Source organism: Pelophylax lessonae (genome assembly GCF_965119305.1).
Source record: "Pelophylax lessonae genome assembly, chromosome: 6".
NCBI lineage: Eukaryota > Metazoa > Chordata > Amphibia > Anura > Ranidae > Pelophylax > Pelophylax lessonae.
The window spans coordinates 8,680,053-8,702,552 of NC_138773.1; the positions used below are offsets into that span (position 1 = coordinate 8,680,053).

General features: G+C 41.9%; 2 protein-coding genes across 2 annotated transcripts in view; one reads left to right on the top strand and one right to left on the bottom strand.

The window, feature by feature from the left end:
* LOC309558391 (uncharacterized protein) overlaps nt 1-22,500 on the bottom strand; it is a gene marked incomplete at its 3' end in the record, with an annotated part of 897,500 nt that overhangs the window by 397,708 nt on the left and 477,292 nt on the right. The window lies entirely within an intron of this gene.
* LOC309557604 (uncharacterized protein) overlaps nt 1-22,500 on the top strand; it is a 43,486-nt gene that overhangs the window by 20,044 nt on the left and 942 nt on the right. Inside the window, exons 3-5 of the mRNA XM_082260396.1 lie at nt 3,441-3,707; nt 10,775-10,791; nt 11,699-11,734. Coding sequence (XP_082116522.1) covers nt 3,441-3,707; nt 10,775-10,791; nt 11,699-11,734 — 320 coding nt within the window. The remainder of the gene's footprint in view (nt 1-3,440; nt 3,708-10,774; nt 10,792-11,698; nt 11,735-22,500) is intronic.

Below are 22,500 nucleotides of genomic sequence, written 5' to 3' on the forward strand. Positions count from 1 at the left end.
AGAATACTTGTAAGCTGTCAGTCTACATTTCGTGGATAACCACTGACGTCATTTCTGGATAGCGCTGAAGTGCACGCGAGATGGGGAACCATAGCTAGCAGCGAGGAAGAGTGAGTCCTGAGTTTACCAGATTGCCTAGGGGCATTGTGTGGGTTTATTGAGCTGGTGCTGGCTTGGACACTTTTTAGTGTAAGCACAACTACTGTTGAGTTGTTTTTAACTTTTTATTTTATAATTAAAGGTGTTGCACAATCACCTTGTTTTTTTTTTTTTTAAGTCAATTACTATCTGTTGTCTGAGGGGATCAAGCCTCTAAAGGAGTAACTGCAGAAGAGTCCAACAAACCCACACATGTTTAAATTTATAAAAGTGACTATTAGAGGAGAGGACAGGAAAGAATTAAGGAACAGAAAGAGAAGGGAGCGCTTGTGGTTAAGGCTAACTCCATGAAGTCACAAATAATTGATATTATAGTGACAATACGATGTAGGTGAGGGTATCACAAGTGAAGCTCCACTCCAGGATAATGATAAGATAATCCAGTTTATTAAGGCAATACGGCTTTTTATAATAAGGCATTTTATTGCTTTAATAAACTGGATTATCTTATAATTATCCTGGAGTGGAGCTTCACTTGTGATACCCTCACCTACATCGTATTGTCACTATAATATAAATTATTTGTGACTTCATGGAGTTAGCCTTAACCACAAGCGTTCCCCTCTCTTTCTGTTGCTATAGTGAATGGACTCTTACTCCAGGAGTCAACAAAAGGAGCTGCTGAGGTTCAAGCATAGGAATCCCCCCTATATATCAGATCATACCAGGCACTGTGTTTCTCCTTTCTTGATGCAGGAAAGGACTAAGCCCACTTAGAGGATTACACTTACCGCTCTACTTATTATGAAACAAGGTGTGACCAATTCGATTAGCTGAAATTAATTGATGACACTAGCAGGGCTAAAAGCAATCTGTATAAAATGCAGCGACATAAAAATAATATTGGTAATAATATAGAGATAGAGCAGCATGCACTTAATGTAAATGGTGACTAAACAGTCCAATGATGACCAACAGATAGAAACATAGAATGTGTCGGCAGATAAGAACCATTTGGCCCATCTAGTCTGCCCAATATATCTGAATCCTATGAATAGTCCCTGGCCCTATCTTATATGAAGGATAGCCTTATGCCTATCCCATGCATGCTTAAACTCCTTCACTGTATTTGCAGCTACCACTTCTGCAGGAAGGTTATTCCATGCATCCACTACTCTCTCAGTAAAGTAATACTTCCTCATATTACTTTTAAACCTTTGCCCCTCTAATTTAAAACTGTGTCCTCTTGTGGTAGTTTTTCTTCTTTTAAATATGCTCTCCTCCTTTACCGAGATGGACGTGAACAAAAAGCCAACAATGACCTTCAAAGCAGTGATCAAAAAATTGAATACAGTCCTCTTGTACACTTTAACTGGAGACACGGACCTGGAGTTGATCTGCAGCTGATATTCTTTGAGGAGGAGGAGCATTTACTATTACAGGCGCAGATTTATCATCCTTGTGGTGAGTGTCCAGTCTGACGGGGGGTGGCAAGGGTGGATGTTTTAAGCACACTGGTGTAGAAGAGGACTGTATTCCATTTTTTGATCACTGCTTTGAAGGACATTGCTGGCTTTTTGTTCACGCCCATCTGTTGGTCATCATTGGACTGTTTCGTCACCACTCACATTAAGTGCATGCTGCTCTATCTCTATATTATTACCAATATTATTTTGTATGTCACTGCATTTTATACAGATTGCTTTTAGTGCTGCTAGTGTCATCAATTCATTTCAGCTAATCAAATTGGTCATACCTCGTTTCATATGTACAAGAAAGTAGTATATATGGTTTGCCACAAATGTCCAATAGCCTCCATCCCTTAGTAAATATGTGTGAAAGCAAGAGAGGTTTGTGGGACTTTGATTGAGGTCAGTTGGACATAAAAATATGCTTTATTCAATAACATGAATGGCATGGTATAAAACAAGACTGTAGCATAAATAGATACAGAGATAACGCACACAGTAAATACAGCAATATATAATAAATCCAAAATAAATACAATTTTTTCTAGGACCAAAAATGTATCACTCCAGAATACAATGGATAAAATATGACATAAATGCTCTGTGTGCTCACAATATTTGAATATATCACAGTTAGATGAAACATATGAGTAATTGTAGGCCCAACTACCGTCCATTTATCAGGAGCTTGAAAGTTTATCTAAAGATGAGAGTATAGGTAGTATTAATGTACTATTGTATATTATGGACTATAATGGGGTATATAATGAATCGAACAGTCCGATTCATTATATCCCCAATTATAGTCCATAATATACAATAGTACATTAATACTACCTATACTCTCATCTTTAGATAAACTTTCAAGCTCCTGATGAATGGACCGAGATCCATGAAACGCGTCGAGCCTACAATTACTCATATGTTTCATCTAACTGTGATATATTCAAATATTGTGAGCACACAGAGCATTTATGTCATATTTTATCCATTGTATTCTGGAGTGATCCATTTTTGGTCCTAGAAAAAATTGTATTTATTTTGGATTTATTATATATTGCTGTATTTATTGTGTGCGTTATCTCTGTATCTATTTATGCTACAGTGTTGTTTTATACCATACCATTCATGTTATTGAATAAAGCATATTTTTATGTCCAACTGACCTCAATCAAAGTCCCACAAACCTCTCTTGCTTTCACACTTGTTTCATATGTACTGTTTATTTATAGCAGCAGCTTGTTATTAGCTTTTATGCAATTTTTTTTATATACCCATCATTAGTGGTATATTTTATTATTTATCATTTGGTTAGCGCTGGGTGAGTGGGTTATTTGAGTTTTACACTTTATTCCTACTCCTGTTTTATAGCTCTACTTATTATGCTTTTGCCCAACCATGTGAATGGGGGGGGGGGGGCATTAATATTTGGTGAGTGTCCATCTGATGGGAGTGGAAGTTGATGTCACACAGCGGTGGTGGTAAATTGCGGTGACTCATGTTATTTTCATTCACGTGACTCACATTTATCCAATCTATTTTTGGAATTCACCTAATTTACAATATATATATATATATATATATATACACTTATCACGAGAATAACAATTGTGGACATTAATTTGGGACACTGTTATATTACTCCTATTTATAGGTGTACTTTATTTAAAGGAGTACTTTCTTTGTATTATATGTTTATAAATAATGAAAAATAACAGTGCCTAACAGGAGATACAGTTTCTGCACTCTTTAGAAAACCTATAGTGCTCTGGGAATCCTTTATCATGTATTAAGTGTGTAAAAAAAAAAAGTACAAGTATAAATATGTAAGCATTTACCAATATTAAGCAGTGCTACTGTTACCTTATTTAGGAAGCAATGTTGTTGTTGTTGTGGTGGATGACATGGAGGACAGTAGTGAGGAGACCAAGAGAGGAATCTTGATTGAACAGCCCCTCATTAAGGTGTTGGCCCGTGATCTTATTCTCATCAGCGAGTCGGAGAAGCAAGCTGCAAATTTGAATGGACCTAATCTAAGGTGGAGTCGGCCTCCCATTTCTCAAGAGGCCTTTGGCTCCATAGAGAGCAAAATATATAAACTAAAGACGTTTATGGAAGAAGCATCGGGTATCACTTCAGGTAAATGAAAAATCTCATATAATAGATATTTTCCAAAATATGTCTGGAAGTTGTAATTGGCAAAAATAAAAAATACATACATATATATATATATAAAAGCAGCTGTGTGCACCAAGAATGGTTTGATTAGTTTGACTCGACTTAAAGCAGCTCATATCCCTTTAACCACTTGCCAACTGCCTTCTGCATATTTGCTCGGTTGGTTCTATTGCGCCAAATCACGTACCTGTACGCCATTTTGTGCAATAGCCACTGGGTGGCCCACACACGTCAGAGGCGAGGTCGCACGCAGATTGGACACAGGGGATGCCAATCAGTGAGTCCGGCAGACCCGATGTCTGCCCGCCACCCACAATCGTTCCCCAGAGAGGCAGAATGGCGGTCTGCCTATGTACCCAGGGCAAATCACAGTTCTGACAGGAAAGAAGATGGAGATCTTGTGTTCCTGCTAAGCAGGAACACGGATCTCTGTCTTCATCCAGTCACAGCACCTCCCCCACACAGTTATTAAGCACCCTCTTGGGCAAGGATATGCAAACTGTGGCCCTCCAGCTGTTGAAGAACTACAAACCCCATGAGGCATAGCAAGACTTTGACAGCCACAAACATGACACCCAGAGGCAGAGGCATGATGGGACTTGTAGTTTTGCAACAGCTGGAGGGCCACAGTTTGCATATCTCTGCTCTAGGGACACACTTAACCCTTTGATCGCCCCCGATGTTAACCCCTTTCCTGCAAATGTCATTAGTACAGTGACAGTACATATTTTTAGCACTGATCTCTATATTGGTGTCACTGGTCTCCAAAAAAGTGTCAAAAATGTCAGTTAGGTGTCCAATTTGTCCACTGCAATGTCGCAGTCCCACTAAAAATCACAGATCGCCGGTATTACCAGTAAAAAAAAAAGAAATTCCATAAAAATGTCCCATCATTTGTAGACGCGATAACTTTTGCACAAACCAATCAATAAACGCTTATTGGGATTTTTTTTTTACCAAAAATATGTAGCTGAATACAAATTGACCCAAATTGATGAAGACATTTTTTTTTTTTTTCAAAATTGTCTCTTTTTTTGTGTTTATAGCGCAAAAAATAAAACCTGCTGAGGTGATCAAATACCACCAAAAGAAAGTTTCATTAGTGGGGGAAAAAGGACATCAATTTTATTTGGGTACAGCGTCGTACGACCGCGCAATTGTCAGTTTAACCACTTCCGGAAGGATTTGCCCCCTTAATGAACAGGCCATATTTTTGCGATTCGGCACTGCATTATTTTAATGGAAAATTGCGCGGTCGTGCGACGCTGTACCCAAATAAAATTGATGTCCTTTTATTCCCACAAATAGAGATTTCTTTTGGTGGTAGTTGATCACCTCTGCGATTTTTTTTTTTTTTTTGCGCTATAAACAAAAAAAGAATGAAAATTGTGAAAAAAACAAACAAACAATATTTTTCACTTTCTGCTATATAACCACTTTACCCCCAGCCCTATTTCGGACACTTTTTGTTCACAAATTAAAACCAGTATTTTTTCCTAGAAAACTACTTAGAACCCCCAAACATTATATATATATATTTTTTTAGCAAAGACTCTGGAGAATAAAATGTCGGTCATTGCAAAATTTTTTGTCACGCGGTATTTGCGCAGCGGTCTTTAAAACGCCATTTTTTTGGAAAAAATTAGAAAAATCAAATTTCACTAATTTTAAAAAATACTAAACAGTAAAGTTAGCCCATTTTTTTTGTATATTGTGAAAGAACATGTCACGCCGAGTAAATAGATACCAAACATGTTACGGTTTAAAATTGCGCCCCCCCGTGGGATAGCGACAAACTACGGTCAATAGAGATCTCAATCTGCGACGCTTTAAATTTATTTAACGGTTACCAGTTTTGAGTTAGAGTGTAGCTCTTTTTTTTAAATTATTGCCCACGCTCTGGCGATCGCGGCGATACCTCACATGTGTGGTTTGAACAGCGATTTCATTTGCGGCTCGACTTGCGTATACGTTTTTTTTTGTGCGCGAGCTAACGGTGACGGGGGCGGCTATTTTTTTTTTTTTTTCCTATTTATTTTTTCTTTTTTTTTAACTTTATTACAGGTTTTTAAAAAAAAAAAAAAATCTGATCACTTTTATTGCTGTCACAAGCAATGTAAACATCCCTTGTGACAGCAATATGTAGTGACAGGTACACTTTATGGAGGGATCGAGGGTCTAAAAGATCCTAGACCCCTCCACTACACTTCCCTGTATGCAAAACGCCAAAAACGGCATTTTTGCATACAGCCGTTTTTTAAATCTGCCGCCTTTTGCGGCACAGTAACCCGGAAGTGACGTCATGGACGCCGCCTCCGGGTTACGTCATCGGAGACCCGATCGATGCCGTTTCCGGCATTCATCGGGACTCCATCCAGCCGGCGGACGTGCCGGCTGGGTGCTCGGGGCTCCCGGTGGGACGGGAGCCCCGAGCAAAGCCGCGGAAGGCGGCGGGAGGGGGGGGACGTCCCCTCCCGCCCCCCCGGGTAACGATCGAGCGGCTCCCGAGCCGCATCGATCGTTACCGACGGAAAGCCGACCGCCGGCTTCAAACAACGGTACTGGGATGATGCCTCTAGCTAGAGGCATCATCCCGGTATAACCACTCAAAGTCAGCCGACGTAGATCTACGTGGCTGGTCGTTAAGTGGTTAACATTCTCAATAAAAAAAAAAAAAAAAAAAAAATCAAAACTTTTTTAACATTGTAGGTCAATTTGTATTCGGCTACATATTTTTGGTAAAAAAAAAAAAAAAATCACAATAAGCGTATTTTGATTGGTTTGCGCAAAAGTTATGGCGTCTACTAACTACGGGAAAGATTTATGTAATTTTTATTGTTTTTTTCTTTTTTTACTAGTAATGGCGGCGATCTGCAATTTGTTGCGGGACTGCGACATTGCGGCGGACAGATTGGACCCCTGGGGGTACCAGTGACATTACTACAGTAATCAGTGCTAAAAATATGCATTGTTATTGTAATAATGACACTGGCAGGGAAGGGGTTAACATTGTGGGTGATCAACGGGTTAAATGTGTACCTAGGGACGTGTTTCTAACTGTGGGGGGTGTGGCTTGTGAAATGATCATAGAGACCTGTGTTCCTCTATAGAAGGATCACAGGCACTCTGTGATCATTCCAGGGAGAAGAACGGTCAGCTGTGTTTACAACATCCGACCGTCATTCTCTCTCAGTGGGGAGCGATCGCGGGTGTCATGCGAAAATCGGAGCTGCTTTCCCTCTGCATCGGCTTCCCCGCTGACGAGCTTGTTTCCTAGCTGCCTGTGTGCATCCGACCTATACCTATGGTGTTCACGCAGGAACGGCTGCCTGCCACCGTATAACTGCGGCGGGCGGTCGTAAAGTGGTCAAATAATGCAGTCCTGTTTCGCAAAAAAAATGGCCTGGTCATTAAGGGGGGGGGGGGTAAATCTTTCTGGGGCTAAAGTGGTTAGGTTAGCTTTGATGCCCAAGGCTGGTAGGAGAGGCTCCTGATTATGCAGCATTGTGATAGGCTTCACAGTGCTGCCATCATTGGAAGCCCTTCTTACCAGGTCCCAATCTTTGGTATATATGAAGGAACACAGAGGCAGGGCACTGGGGTTAGTAGGATAAAAGCAACAATGCTTTATTGAACAAAGGACACTTACAGTTAAAAACTCAAAATCCAGCATAGGTAGCAGCCAGGAACATACAGCATGTCAATATGCAGTGCAGAGCCAGTCAAACATCACACTGTATGAGCATCAGGGGACCACCAAAAGATAAAGGTCCACCGGCATGTACAGCCTCAACCAAAATCCCTGAATGACAGGAGTGACATCGGAGATCTTCAGGCTACAACGAATTTCAGGGGCTCCGCCCCTTTTGTCAAGCAGCTTTATGTTCAGCAAAGTGTTTTTCCTTTTGTCCTTCTAACCCCATCGTCCTGCCTTTGTGTTCCTTTTCATATATCTGTGAGTGGATCCTTCCCAGATCCTTCCCATCCCAGGAGCAGCAAGGGAGTTGACTTAGATACAAACACCAATCATCACCTTTTTGCCCATCTATCTTGACATGGACAATGGACATTAGCTTTCGGTCTTCAAAGCGTTGAGTAAGCGGAATATGCCAGAGGTGTATACAGGGGCAGACTGGCAATTTTCAGCTCAGGGGGCAAGTAAAGGCCCATAGTATGGCGACTCTGCCTGGCTCCCATTCTCCCTCTTCCTGTCCTCCTCCTGACCCTCATTCCAGGCTGAAGCTCTGCTCCCGGTGCCCCCTACTCACCGGCTGAATACGGGTTCCCGACCTGGTCAGCAGGGGGCAGTTGGGGGGAGTTGGGGCAGCTTGGTTGGGGCTGGCCTGGGGAGGAGAGTCTCCAGTGGGTCATTAAACTGGCCTCTGCTCAGACACAGTTTACACCATCCATGCTGGCTGTCTTCAACCCACACTCAGTAGGTCAGCAGCGGGGACTTTTTACTTCTCTTCACCAGGATTCCTTTAGGCATCTCTGTGGCAGAAGCGGTGCAGCCTTTTTATGGGGCATAAGAGCAGGCCAGGGGGCGATTGCCCCCCTGCCTCCTGGCCCAGTCCTCCCCTGGGAGTATACCTCTTTTATATTGTGTGCCCGATCATTGGTAGTTGACCGTAAGCTGTTAGTGATAGCTCAATTACCAACCACCAAATTAAAGCTCTATTTGTGGGAAAAATATGACCTAAATTTTACTTGGGTACAGTGTTGCACGGCTGTGCAATTGTCATTTAATTTGTCAGATTAATGCAGTGCTGTATTAATGGCCTGGTCATGAAGGGGGTTAAAACACATTGCACCGCTTGATTTTTTCCTTCTTTTTTTTAAACTTCTATCCAATTCTATGTGCTAATGTGATACATCAAAGAGCATTGTAACACATAAATAAATACATCTTCAGTTAAATTATAGAAAATACATAAACATTGTGAAGTCCATATATGATCCCAAATGTGAATAAAGTTCTCAGTGAGTATAGGAAAGGTTCCTCTCCACCCGCATGCAGACGCACTATACACTCACCAGACTTAATTGACCCCTATTACAGGGAGTCAAATTGCAGATATGGGAAAATCCAAGATGTCATACATGAGGTCACAGGAATTAATTCAAACCGCTGCTGTCATCCATTCAATGTGTATATAAATAGTGTATCCAAAGCTCCAGTGTTGCCATATAGAGAGTGAGAGGAAAGAACACTCTCATGGTGCAGTATTTCAAATCATTTATTTTAAAAAAGAAGGTCACATCAATGAAGACAGGAATCAGCATATATTGTATAGGAATCACCTCAACACACACCAACATTGATTTTGTGGGAACTGGGCACATAGGAAGCATTAAGGCCCGTACACACGTACCGATCGTCGGCATACAAACGTCGGTGGACGAAGGATCTGCCGATTGTACGCGTGTTAGTATGGTGCCTCCGACAGATGTCTGCGCACAATCCGCGGACAAAAGTCTTTCTTGCAAACATGAAAATATTTGTATGCCGACACCAGAACGGACGATTGTTCGCCTGTCAGTACACAATTCGGCCGACAGACCGCAGATTTGCAAGACTGGGCATGCTCAGAAAATAGAAAACACAGGGAAAGTTAACCATTACATGACATCACTTCTGCAGTCGGCGGACAAAATTCTTGTGCTGTCCTTGTGCTGTCTTTGCACTTTTCAGCAGACACCGACATCCCGGGGAGAAAAGAGGAACATTTGTAAGCCGACCATCGGTACGTGTGTACGGGGCTTTAGTATCTGCCGTGTCATTGCATTAGGTTTGCATTGATCTAAACACAGCTTAATGCACTTGGCATGAATAAGCCCCCAAATTAGTAGTCTGGTGACAACATTCGATTTTTTCTTCTTAGTACTCCATCCAGGGTGTCCAAGGAGGTCCCTGGTGGATGTGAGCCAGAGCCATTAAGCTTCAATAAACAGATGCTGTTAAAAGATATCCAATAACTAATATCCAGTGCCTCTTATGCAGACTATTTTCAGAAACAAAAGACTAACAGAAATGTTAGCGATTGTAAATGCTTGTTTTTTTATTATTATTATTTTTATTATTATTAAAATAACAAGCATGTCATACTTACCTTCTCTGTGCAATGGTTTTTGATCTCCTGCCAGTGCACCTGGCGGACCCCCCCCCCCCCTGAGTGTCCCCAGTGCAAACGACTTGCCCTGGGGAGGCACTCGTGCATGCTCGCTCCCAAGCCTCGCTTTGTGTGTCAATGATAAACAGATCATGGCTCAATCCCGCTCCTACCCACTGGCTCTGTTTGACAGCAGCAGGGGCGAATAGCTCCCGCTGCAATGTCTGAGCCAATCAACAAGGAGAGAGTGAGAGGTAAGTATAAGGGGGGGGGGGGGCTGAGGAGAGCTACATGAAGAAATATTTTTACTTTAATGCAGAGAATACTTTAAGGTTAAAAAAAAAAAAAAAAACTTTCTGCTTTTATAGTAGCTTTAAGGCCCCTTTCACACTTGTGCAACTTGGCAACTTGTCATGCAACATTGGACATCAGAGTTGCAGGACATGTCGTTCCCCATGTTTTCCAATGATACCCATTCATATATGCGCAACTTAAAGTTGCAGCAACTTCAAAGTAGTTCATGCACTACTTTGATCCGACTTTCATGCAACTTGAGGGCCATAGACTTCAATGTCAGCCCTCAGAAGTTGCATGAAAGTCATACCAGAATGTTATACAATACAACTTGTGTGCAACAGTTGTCCATTAAAACTGGTCAAAGCCGAAGTCGTATCCAAGTTGCATCCATCCAAATTTGCATCAAAGTTGCATCGAAGTTACACTCAGAAGTCGGCGCAACTTTGGAGTTGTACAAGTGTGAAAGGGGCCCAACTCTCCTCTCCTAGCTGATGTTAGGGGTTATCGCACAAATAAATAGCAGTATAATATTTGCCATTTTTAATGCATTTTTATAAACCATTGTTTATTAGCCGTACTTCTCAAATAATTGTTTTATTTATTTATTTATTTATTTTTTAGCAAAACCAGCAACTGAGGTAAGAAATATCCCAATATACTTCTTAGTGATTTGCAGGGGAGTTCCCTGATGGTGACCTCATTTTAATACTTGGGACTTCCTAGTGGAGGTTTAGGAATTGACAAAGTTATGATTAATGATATTTATGTATTTATTTTTTTTGTTTCCCTCTCCTTTCCCGGAAGGTGAGCTCTCTCCTTACAGATAAAATACAAGTTCCTGAAGACCAGCTCAAAGTAAGTAATATGAGACTCTACGATAACAATTTAGAATAGGGTGTCAAACTCAATTTCATCAAAGGGCCTCATAAGCAGTATGATTGCCCTCAAAGGGCCAGTTGTACCTAGGGTGCACTACATACAGAGTGCAGAAATCAGAAGTGCATTAGGCACAGAGCGTAGGGTTTAGGGGTGCACTATGCACAGTGTGCAACCCAACCCCCCCAAAGCTTTCTTGCATCTCTCTCTTACCTGGCCTGGCTCTAGTACCTACTTGTGTAGGTGGCTCTGCTTAGCCTTTTAAAGAGGTCGTTCTCACTCTCAAATTCTGGAGATCTGTCCATGCCATTAGTGTGTGCAGGGATCTGTTACTTCCGGGGCCTGCTGTATTTGTAAGTGGCAGAGGGCCAGAGATTGAGGTGGTAGAATAGATCTTTACCATGTGCCGGCTGTAGAACTGGGTGCAAGGGTCACTTGATAAGGCCTGGAGGGCCAGATTCGGCCCGCAGGCCTTGTGTTTGACATGTGTGATTTAGAAGAAGAGTTTGGCTGCCAATACATGACACATACTAAGAGGAACTCAAATATAACAGAGAATTCTTGTGTAATTTGCACATGTTTTTGAGTATTGTTGTTTGTGTCTGCAATATTATTGTCTCTGTTTTTATTTTATGATTAAATCACTGATAATTATTTTTTTTCATTTAGGAGCCAAACAAAAGGCCAAAGAAAAGTAGCCGCAAGGTAAGCCAAATACTAGGACTTATTCGCACAGTCGGCAGCACACTGGAGAGAATTGTAGATAGCAAATAAACAGCCCAGTAATCAAAAGTACCATAACCAGTGGCAGCCCGTCCATTAGGGGTGCATGGGCGCCTCCCCCCCCTATCCATGCGTCCGGCCCCCTAATCTACATGCAGGGCGCCAGACGCATGGATTCCAATGGGTTTTTTGTTTTTTTTTAAGCACTAAGCACATGATTAGAGCCAGAGGCTCTGATAGGCTTCAAAAAAGGGTGGGCTCGGGGCACAGAGCATTGCGCCCTGAGCCCACCCAGTTGTGTGACAATAGCCAATGAATATTCATTATTGCCACACTGATTCTCCTCCTGGCCAATCAGGAAGCGGGTCCTGAGACCCGTTTCCCAATTGGCCGAAAGGAGAAGCCATCCTATCGGCCAAGGAGGAGGAGGGAGGAGATGCCGCTACCTGCCCAGGGTGAGTGAGCCGGCAACCCGAGGGGGGGGGTTAGTTTTGCGGGCTGGTGTGGGCAGGGGGGGTACGGTATGGTGTGGTCCATCTGTCGCCCCCCCGGTCCATGGAGCACCAGCCGCCACTGACCTTAACCCTGAGTCAAAAATGAAAATGGTTTATCCGACTCAGGGGTGCCTTGAGGTTTCTTCAGGGGTGCCTTGCTAACTGCCTAAAAATGGCCCCAAAATTGTCTACAAGCTGGTGGGAGGATAAAACCTGCCTTTTAGTTATGCAAAGCCACAGGTTTTCATTGTACACCATTACAACCTTCTAGCTGACAACCTCCTAGTGACCAATGACATCATCAGTTGATAAGGAGGATGTCAGTTGCCTGCATACCATTCCTGTTTGACCCTCTCTTGACTCTCTCTATCAGCTTTTGGGATTTTATTAGCTAAGTGATGTAGAAAAACTGAGGGAGAAGAGAAACATTGGAATAATAGTCAGTACCAGTTTGAAAATGTGTATTTGCTTTGGCAGAATAATTCACCTCTAACATTGGGTATCCCACATGTATTGATGTTGCCACATTATGTAAAAACTATTTGAATCGTTTTTACATTTTAGAATGGGGTTCCTCAAGACTGTCCATAATTTTGGAGGGTGCCTCGACATTGTCCATCATTTTAAAGGGTGCCTCGACTGAAAAAAGCTTGAAAAACACTGATCTGACTTACCGCAATTGGATGCTGATGACTGTGATGAAATATGGGGGCCCACCTTTTTATCTGATTAGTATCAACAGGTGATCACCTCATACAATAGAAATTCCTCCATAGAATTTACTATACCCCTGCTAAACTGGCGGGCATTTTTCCCACACAATCCTCCAATTGCTGGAGATGTGCCTTCCCTGGGGCAGACTTCTTGCATATCTTTTGGTATTGCCCAGCCATTCAACAGTTCTGGGCAGAGGTCGTGGGCTGTGTCAGATCGGTCACGATGATTAGCATTGCCCCCTCAGTTGAAGTGTGTTTGTTGGGCCTGATTGATCAGTTAGCACCCACTAAAGTAATCCACACGCTCCTTACTTTATTGTTTTATTATACAAGAAAGGTAATTATTTTATCATGTAAATAAATGGTTGCCAGGGGAGGACTGAGCCGCTCTGATGCCCTGTAAAAAGGCTGCACTGCTTCCCGCCACAGACATGCTTAAATGATTCCTGGTGAAGAGAAGTAAAAAGTCCCCGCTGATGACCTACTGAGTGTAGGATGAAAACAAGGACAGAACACAGCACTCCCCCCCAACCTGGATGGTGTAAGCTGTGTCTGAGCAGAGGCCGGTTTAATGCCCCACTGGAGAATCTACCCTGGCCAGCCCCAACCAAGCTCTCCCAACTACCCCCAACCGCCGCCTGCTGGCCAGGTTGAGAACCAGGTTTCGGCCGGTGGGTAGAGAGTATCTGGAGCGGAGCTTCAGCCTGGAATGGGGTCAGAAGGAGGCCGGTAAGAGGGAAAGTGGGAGGGGGGGCCGAGTCACTACACCATGGGCCTCTGGATTGTACTTGCCCCCTAGGCTGAAAGTTGCCAGTCAGCCCCTGATGGTTGCCCCTACTGTATTGGCTTGGAAAGCTTTAGTAAATAATGCAAAACCCTTGTATAAGGCTACTTATACAAATATGGAAAAGGTGTATGTTGAGGCATATATGGACTTTTATGGTACCGTATGAAAGCCTTACACATAAATTTTATATAAAAAGGGATTTTTAGTCAAGACATATACTAAAATCTAAAAGCATCAGCGAAAACATTTTTTGTGTCTATTTGCTCAATGAGAGTTGTCATAAATGGGATGACCTCAAAGTCATATCCGTTGAGAATTGTAGTAGACATCATCTAAGGGCTGGACGCTCAACATGTTTTGTGGGAAACAGGTTCACTGCTTCTTCAGGAGCTTATAGCACACATAGAGCAAAAACTGACATCAAATGCTGAAATATAGAATAATAGCCAAAATGAATCATATAACATATGTTCAATATATATTTCATATTATTTGACTGTAAATGAAAAGTGCTGTGGAAACCCCAATGCATGCCCTTACCCGGGGCAGGAACACCCACAGAGGGAAGACTGGGGGTACACCCCTGCAACGGCGAATGTGGGAATCACACCCAATGGGGAAGATCTTATATACAAGATACAAGATACTTATTCAAATAGAAAGGGATGACCCGAACACACCCCTGTTGGGTTTGCAGCAGAACTCCCGAACGGGGGGAAAAGTTCTAACCTGAACGGTTTAAGTCTATAGGAGCCACACTGGAAAAATCAAAAGTGGCCATTTTGAAGGCTTATATGCAAGTAATTGGCTATAAAAGGGGTATGGGGGGTCTGGGTACTGCCCTGGGGAACATGTATCAATATATATATATATATATATACATATATATATATATCATTTTTTTTCAACAATCGTTTATTCAGTAGCAGTGATTTTAATTATGCTTAAAGTGCATCAATAAAAATGTACATTTCCTTTAAATATAGTGCCTAGGAGTCCCCTTAATGTGCCTGTAAAGTGGTGCATCTGTAGTATGCATAAAACATACTACAGCAAAAAAAATTACATTTCTAAAGAAAAAAATAAATAAATTAATTGTCAAATCCCACTTAAAATGACACACGGCTACAATTGCCAGCACCCAGCTATTAAAAATAAGGAAAAAAATGTCATGCTTCCCCCCTCGCCCCCCCCCCCCCCCCCAGCCCAGACCCAGCCCTTAGGGTCTGGCATGGATTTTGCCAAAATTTAAAAACAAAATCCATACCAGACCCTTATTCGAGCATGCAGCCTGGCTGGTCAGGTAAGTGGAGGGGACAAGCGAGTGCCCCCCCTCCTGGACCATACCAGGCCACATGCCTTGAACATAGGGGGATGGGTGCTTTGGGGCAGGGGGGCTCATGTTGATGGGGACAAGGGCCTCTTCCTGACAACCCTGGGCTGTGGTTGTCGGGGTTGGCAGGTGGGTGGCTTACCGGAATTTGGAAGCCCCCTTTAATAAGGAGGCCCCCAGATTCCATCCCCGGCCCCCTATGTGAATGAGTATTGGGTACATCATACCCCTATGCATTCACCAAAAAAGTGTCAAAAAGTAATAACCACAAGAAACAGTTTTTGACACGTCTTTTATTAAAAAATAAATAGTGTCCCTCGATGTAAATCCATCATCAATCACGACGCCTGTCAACCCAAAAAAATAAAAAATGCTCTTGCCTCCTGGGAGGCCTCCTGACGTCTGCCCACTCTGAGCTTTGACAGTTCTTATATAGAGAAGGGGTGGGGCCACACATCTACATCATACGGTGGCACCACCCCTTCTGATGTCACGTCCCCCCCCCGCCCCAAAGACCCCATTTATGGCCCTTTCTGTGTGCCACGGGGATGTGACTCTTGTGTGCGTGTGTGGGAGTGGCATCACCATGGCCCAGCCATTCAAGTGGCCAAAAAATACAGCACCCGGAAGGAAGATCAGGTGAAGATGGAAGCTGAGGGAGGCACTACAATGCATAAAAATACATTATGACTTATAGTAATATTAACGTTTTTTATTTTGTTTTTGGTTTAAAATAGCAAACATGTTATACTTGCCTGCTCTGTGTAATGGTTTTGCACAGGGGAGCTCCGATCTTTCACATTTTGTCCCCCCCCCCCCGCTGACATAGGGGAACAGGCACACAGAGTGGGGCTCGGCTCGGCCCCACATTCCCTCGTCACTGTCTCTGATTTACAGCAGAGGTAGAGGCTTCTGATGCTATATCTGAGTCAAATAGGAGGTAGAGAGCCAAGAGAGCCGAGAGAGCCTCAGCTCTTGTGCACATCGCTGGATTGGGATCAGGCTCAGGTATGTATTTAGGGGGGCTGGGGGGAGTTGCACACAGAAGGTTTTTTATGCAGTAAGGTAAAAAAGATCTTCTGCCTTTACAATCACTTTAACTACTTTCCGCCCGCCCACCATCAAATGATGACGGAGCAGTGCGGCTCTCATTCTGGGAGGACGTCATATGATGGCACCCCAGAATGGCCACTCTTGCGTGCCTGCTTTGCCGCGCAGCGCAGCGATCATGGCCGCGCCGTGTTCCTAGGACTTCGATCTTGGTAAAGGGCCAATTACGTGGCTCTTTACCCATGTGATCTCTATGTCTCTCTCTTTCTCTCTGCACTGTCTACTGTCTTTCCTCTCCATCCTCTCTGCTGTCTCTCTCTCTGTACTCTCTGTTGTCTCTCTCTACTATCTGCTGACTCTCCTCTCTCTCTCTGTTATATATCTACCCCTCTCTCTATTTATATTGTCTGCTGTCTCTCCCCTCCTTCTCTGTACTCTCTGCTGTCTGACTCTTTCTTTCTCTCTATATTCCCTGTTGTCTCTCCTCACCCTTTCTCTCTGTATTTGCTGCTGTCTCCATATATATATTCTCTGCTCTCTCTCCCCATCACCCTGTGTTCTCTGCTGTCTATCTTTCTCTCTGACTGTCTCTCTCTCTCTCCCTCCCTCTCTCTCTCTCTCTGTCACTGTCTCTATCTGACTGTGTGTGTCTTTTATTCTGTCTCTCTCTCGCTCTCTCTCACTGTCTCTATCTGACTGTGTGTGTCTTTTATTCTGACTGTCTGTCTCTCTCTCTCTCTCTCTCTCTCTTTCTCTCTGACTGTGGGGAGATTTACTAAAACCGGTGCACACAAAATCAGGTGCAGCTGTGGATATTAACCAATCAGCTTTAAGGTTTTGTGATTAAAGCTTAATTGAACAAGTTGAAGTTAGAAGCTGATTGGTTATTATCCACAGCTGCACCTGATTTTGTGTGCACAGTTTTAGTAACCCCCCCCCCCCCCCCGTGTCTGTCACTCTCACTCTGTCCCTCGGTCTCAGACTAGGCAAAGCTCATAGAAAGACCTCCATGTAATCATTTTGAATATGCAGAGTTTTAGAAGGAAGCTGTAATAAAACAAACATAGTGACTCTCTATAGAAGGAAAAAAACTGCAAACATGTAAGAATCTCAGTGAGCTTTGTACCTGGATGGGTCATGGAGGAGATGAAAGGGGAGGAAAGTGAACTCTGCCAGCTCTGATCTCAGTCCCAGTAATATACAGAGAACAGCAGCACCCCCTTCACACAGCTCATGCATGTGTCTCATTACACAGGCTGCCAATCAAAGGAGAGGAGGAGGGGCATCGCCATTTTTTTCAATGTGCCATTTTTTTTTTCAATTGGTAGAGGCGGGAGGAATAAACGTGACACTGACTTCTTCTACCTGCTATATTATGTACAAATTATTTGTGCTCTTGTGAGATTGTTGTGTTTGATTGTGTTTGTGTTTATTATTCCAGGTTTGCAACCACTTTACCTGACCTCATATACAGATGTAAACTTAATAAAATGGAGTAGAAACAAAAGTAACAATGTATCTCTTTATTTCCTGTCTGATCAATGTTTATAAACAATGTTACTTTGTATCTCTTAATCTCCTATCTGATCAATGTTTATAAACAGTGTTACTTTGTATCTCTCTATCTCCCGTCTGATCAATGTTTATAAACAATGTTACTTTGTATCTCTCTTTCTCCTGTCTAATAATTGTTTATAAACAATGTTACTTTGTATCTCTCTTTCTCCTGTCTAAATAATTTTTATAAACAATGTTACTTTGTATCTCTCTATCTCTCATCTGATCAATGTTTATAAACAATGTTACTTTGTATCTCTCTATCTCTCATCTGATCAATGTTTATAAACAATGTTACTTTGTATCTCTCTATCTCCTGTCTGATCAATGTTTATAAACAATGTTACTTTGTATCTCTCTTTCTCCTGTCTAAATAATGTTTATAAACAATGTTACTTTGTATCTCTCTTTCTCCTGTCTAAATAATTTTTATAAACAATGTTACTTTGTATCTCTCATCTGATCAATGTTTATAAACAATGTTACTTTGTATCTCTCTATCTCCCGTCTGATCAATGTTTATAAACAATGTTACTTTGTATCTCTCTTTCTCCTGTCTAATAATTGTTTATAAACAATGTTACTTTGTATCTCTCTATCTCCTGTCTGATCAATGTTTATAAACAATGTTACTTTGTATCTCTCTTTCTCCTGTCTAATAATTGTTTATAAACAATGTTACTTTGTATCTCTCTTTCTCCTGTCTAAATAATTTTTATAAACAATGTTACTTTGTATCTCTCATCTGATCAATGTTTATAAACAATGTTACTTTGTATCTCTCTATCTCTCATCTGATCAATGTTTATAAACAATGTTACTTTGTATCTCTCTATCTCTCATCTGATCAATGTTTATAAACAATGTTACTTTGTATCTCTCTATCTCCTGTCTGATCAATGTTTATAAACAATGTTACTTTGTATCTCTCTTTCTCCTGTCTAATAATTGTTTATAAACAATGTTACTTTGTATCTCTCTTTCTCCTGTCTAAATAATTTTTATAAACAATGTTACTTTGTATCTCTCTATCTCTCATCTGATCAATGTTTATAAACAATGTTACTTTGTATCTCTCTATCTCTCATCTGATCAATGTTTATAAACAATGTTACTTTGTATCTCTCTATCTCCTGTCTGATCAATGTTTATAAACAATGTTACTTTGTATCTCTCTTTCTCCTGTCTAAATAATGTTTATAAACAATGTTACTTTGTATCTCTCTTTCTCCTGTCTAAATAATTTTTATAAACAATGTTACTTTGTATCTCTCATCTGATCAATGTTTATAAACAATGTTACTTTGTATCTCTCTATCTCCCGTCTGATCAATGTTTATAAACAATGTTACTTTGTATCTCTCTTTCTCCTGTCTAATAATTGTTTATAAACAATGTTACTTTGTATCTCTCTATCTCCTGTCTGATCAATGTTTATAAACAATGTTACTTTGTATCTCTCTTTCTCCTGTCTAATAATTGTTTATAAACAATGTTACTTTGTATCCGAGTTGGAGGGGCTTTTAAACTAGGAGACGGGGGGAGGGCTCAGAAATAGAATCAGTCAGGAGGGAGCAGAGGACTGAAGGCAGTTGTAGGGTCAATAGCGACAGTAGGTCAACAACATCAATTGGCGGGTCTGTGCGGGAGAACAGCAGACCAAACAGAAATAAACAAAACCGCCAATCACGTTTAACTTCCGTAAAACTAAGAGGGGTATATGCTAATGCCAGGAGCCTAGCTAATAAGATGGATGAGTTGGAAATGTTAGTACATGAGGAAGACATAGACCTTGTGGGAATAGCGGAGACTTGGTTCGACCCCTCACATGACTGGCTGGCCAATATCCAAGGGTATTCGGTGTACCGGAAGGACAGGGTTGGTAAAAGAGGGGGAGGGGTATGTCTCTATGTCAAGAACAATATAAAGGTGCTAGAAAGGAGTGACATTACGGATGGGATGAGCATGGATTTAGAATCTGTGTGGGTTGAACTCGATAGGGAAGAAGATAAGGGAAAAGTAGTTGTGGGGGTTTGCTATAGGCCACCTAACCAAGGGGAGGAGGTAGAGCTGGAATTTTTAGCACTAATAGGTAAAGCGGCAAAACTAGGATCAGTCATCATATTGGGGGACTTCAATTATCCCGACATTGACTGGGAAGAGGGGACTGCACACTCGCATAAGGCCCGGCTATTCACGGAAACCTTACAGGATAACTACATGTCGCAGTTGGTGGATTCCCCTACTAGAGAGAATGCTATCCTGGATCTATTGATCACTAATGACCCAGACATAATCTCGGAGGTAGGAGTCCAGGACAACCTGGGCTCTAGCGATCACAGGATGATCACATTTAGTATAAATAACAATATAAAAAGGCAAGTGGGGAACATAAGAACCCTAAACTTCAGAAGGGCAGACTTTCCAAAATTGTACTCATTGATGGAAAGGGTAAACTGGGACCAAACCCTGGGATCCCTGACCACAGAGGAAAAATGGGAATGCTTTAGAACAATATTAAGCAAAGGCATCTTGCAGTGCATTCCTATGGGGAATAAATTTAGAAGAGACAAAGCCAAACCTGGCTGGCTAAACCGTAGCGTTAAAAAACTTATTAGGGGAAAAAAATTGGCCTTCAAGAAATATAAATCAGAGGGCACAGTATCGGCCTTCCAGCAATACAAGGAGGAAAATAAGAAGTGTAAACACGAAATCAAGATGGCTAAAATCAACTTTGAGAGACAAATAGCGGAGGATAGTAAAAAAAACCCAAAGAAATTCTTTAAATATATCAACAGCAAAAAAACTAGGGCAGTGCATATTGCACACATAATTAACGATGATGGGAGGATGGTTACAGAGGACACTGAAAAAGCAACCGTGCTGAATTCTTTTTTCTCGTCAGTTTTTACGCAGGAAAAGGAAGGGTACACTGACCATGACTGTATGGTTAGTAGTAATACACAGGACTTGCCACTATGGCTAACAGAGGGGGAAATCAGGGAAAGACTGGATAAACTTAACACAAACAAATCACCAGGCCCGGATGGCGTACATCCGAGAGTGCTCAAGGAACTCAGTAAAGTTATATCTAGACCACTGTTCCTGATCTTTGCTGACAGTATTAGGACAGGAGATGTACCAGGGGATTGGAGGAAGGCTAACGTGATTCCGATATTCAAAAAGGGCCAGAGACATATCCCGGGAAATTATAGGCCTGTCAGTCTGACATCAATAATATGTAAACTTTTGGAGGGGATGATAAGGGACTATATCGTAGAGTATGCTAAAGACAACAACATCATCAGTAGTAACCAGCACGGGTTTACAAATGGGCGTTCTTGTCAAACCAATCTCTTAGCATTCTACGAGGAAGTGAGCTGTGAGCTAGATAGGGGGAGACCAGTGGATGTGGTGTACTTGGATTTCGCTAAGGCGTTTGATACAGTTCCCCACAAGCGCTTAATTTATAAAATAAGGTCTGCAGGTATCGACAGCAGGGTTTGCTCTTGGATACGGAATTGGCTAAAAGGCCGTGTCCAAAGGGTAGTAATAAACAGCGCATACTCAGACTGGTCTGAGGTAGTAAGCGGGGTGCCCCAGGGCTCAGTCCTGGGACCAACCTTGTTCAATTTATTCATAAACAGCATTGAGGAAGGGATCAGTAGTTCATTATCAGTTTTTGCAGATGACACAAAATTGGCCAGGGCAATAACTGCACAGCATGAAGCAGATATCCTACAGAATGACCTGGACAAAATTACGGAGTGGGCAACGACATGGCAAATGAGGTTTAATGTGGAGAAGTGTAAGGTTTTGCACTTGGGGACCAAAAACATAAAAACACAATACACGTTAGGAGGGGAACCCTTGGGGGAATCAAAAATGGAGAAAGATTTGGGAGTCTTAGTTGATGATAGATTAGGCAACAGCATGCAATGCCAAGCGGCAGCTTCCAAAGCCAACAGAATATTAGCATGCATAAAGAAAGGGATGTATTCCAGAGATAAGACTATAATCCTTCCACTTTATAAAACTCTGGTCCGACCGCATCTGGAGTATTCTGTCCAGTTCTGGTCGCCAGTCCTCAGGAGGGATGTGTTGGAGCTGGAGAAAGTCCAGAGAAGGGCAACTAAACTGATTAGGGGGTTGGAGGACCTTACCTATGAAGAGCGGCTGCAATCGCTCGATTTATTTTCCCTGGAGAAAAGACGTCTGAGAGGGGACATGATAGCAATTTATAAATATCTTAATGGGGATCTCAGCTTAGAAGAAAAGCTGTTCATTCAAAGGAATTGCATGAGGACTCGAGGGCATACAATGCGATTAGAGGAGAAGCGTTTTAACCTCAGGCAACGTGGGGGGTTCTTTACTGTTAGGGCTACAAGATTGTGGAATTGTCTACCACAAGAGGTGGTTTCTGCGGGTAGTATGGTGACTTTCAAAAGACTCTTAGACTTACATCTCAAGGATCAGGAGATTGAGGGCTATGTTAGATGATTACAGTCACACACACCTACACAGGTTGAACTGGATGGACTATTGTCTTTATTCAACCTCGCCTACTATGTAACTATGTAACTATGTATCTCTCTTTCTCCTGTCTAAATAATTTTTATAAACAATGTTACTTTGTATCTCTCATCTGATCAATGTTTATAAACAATGTTACTTTGTATCTCTCTATCTCTCATCTGATCAATGTTTATAAACAATGTTAGACAACATAGACCAGACGGGAGATAGAGAGATACAAAGTAACATTGTTTAAAACATTAATCAGCCAGGAGATAGAGAGATACAAAGTAACA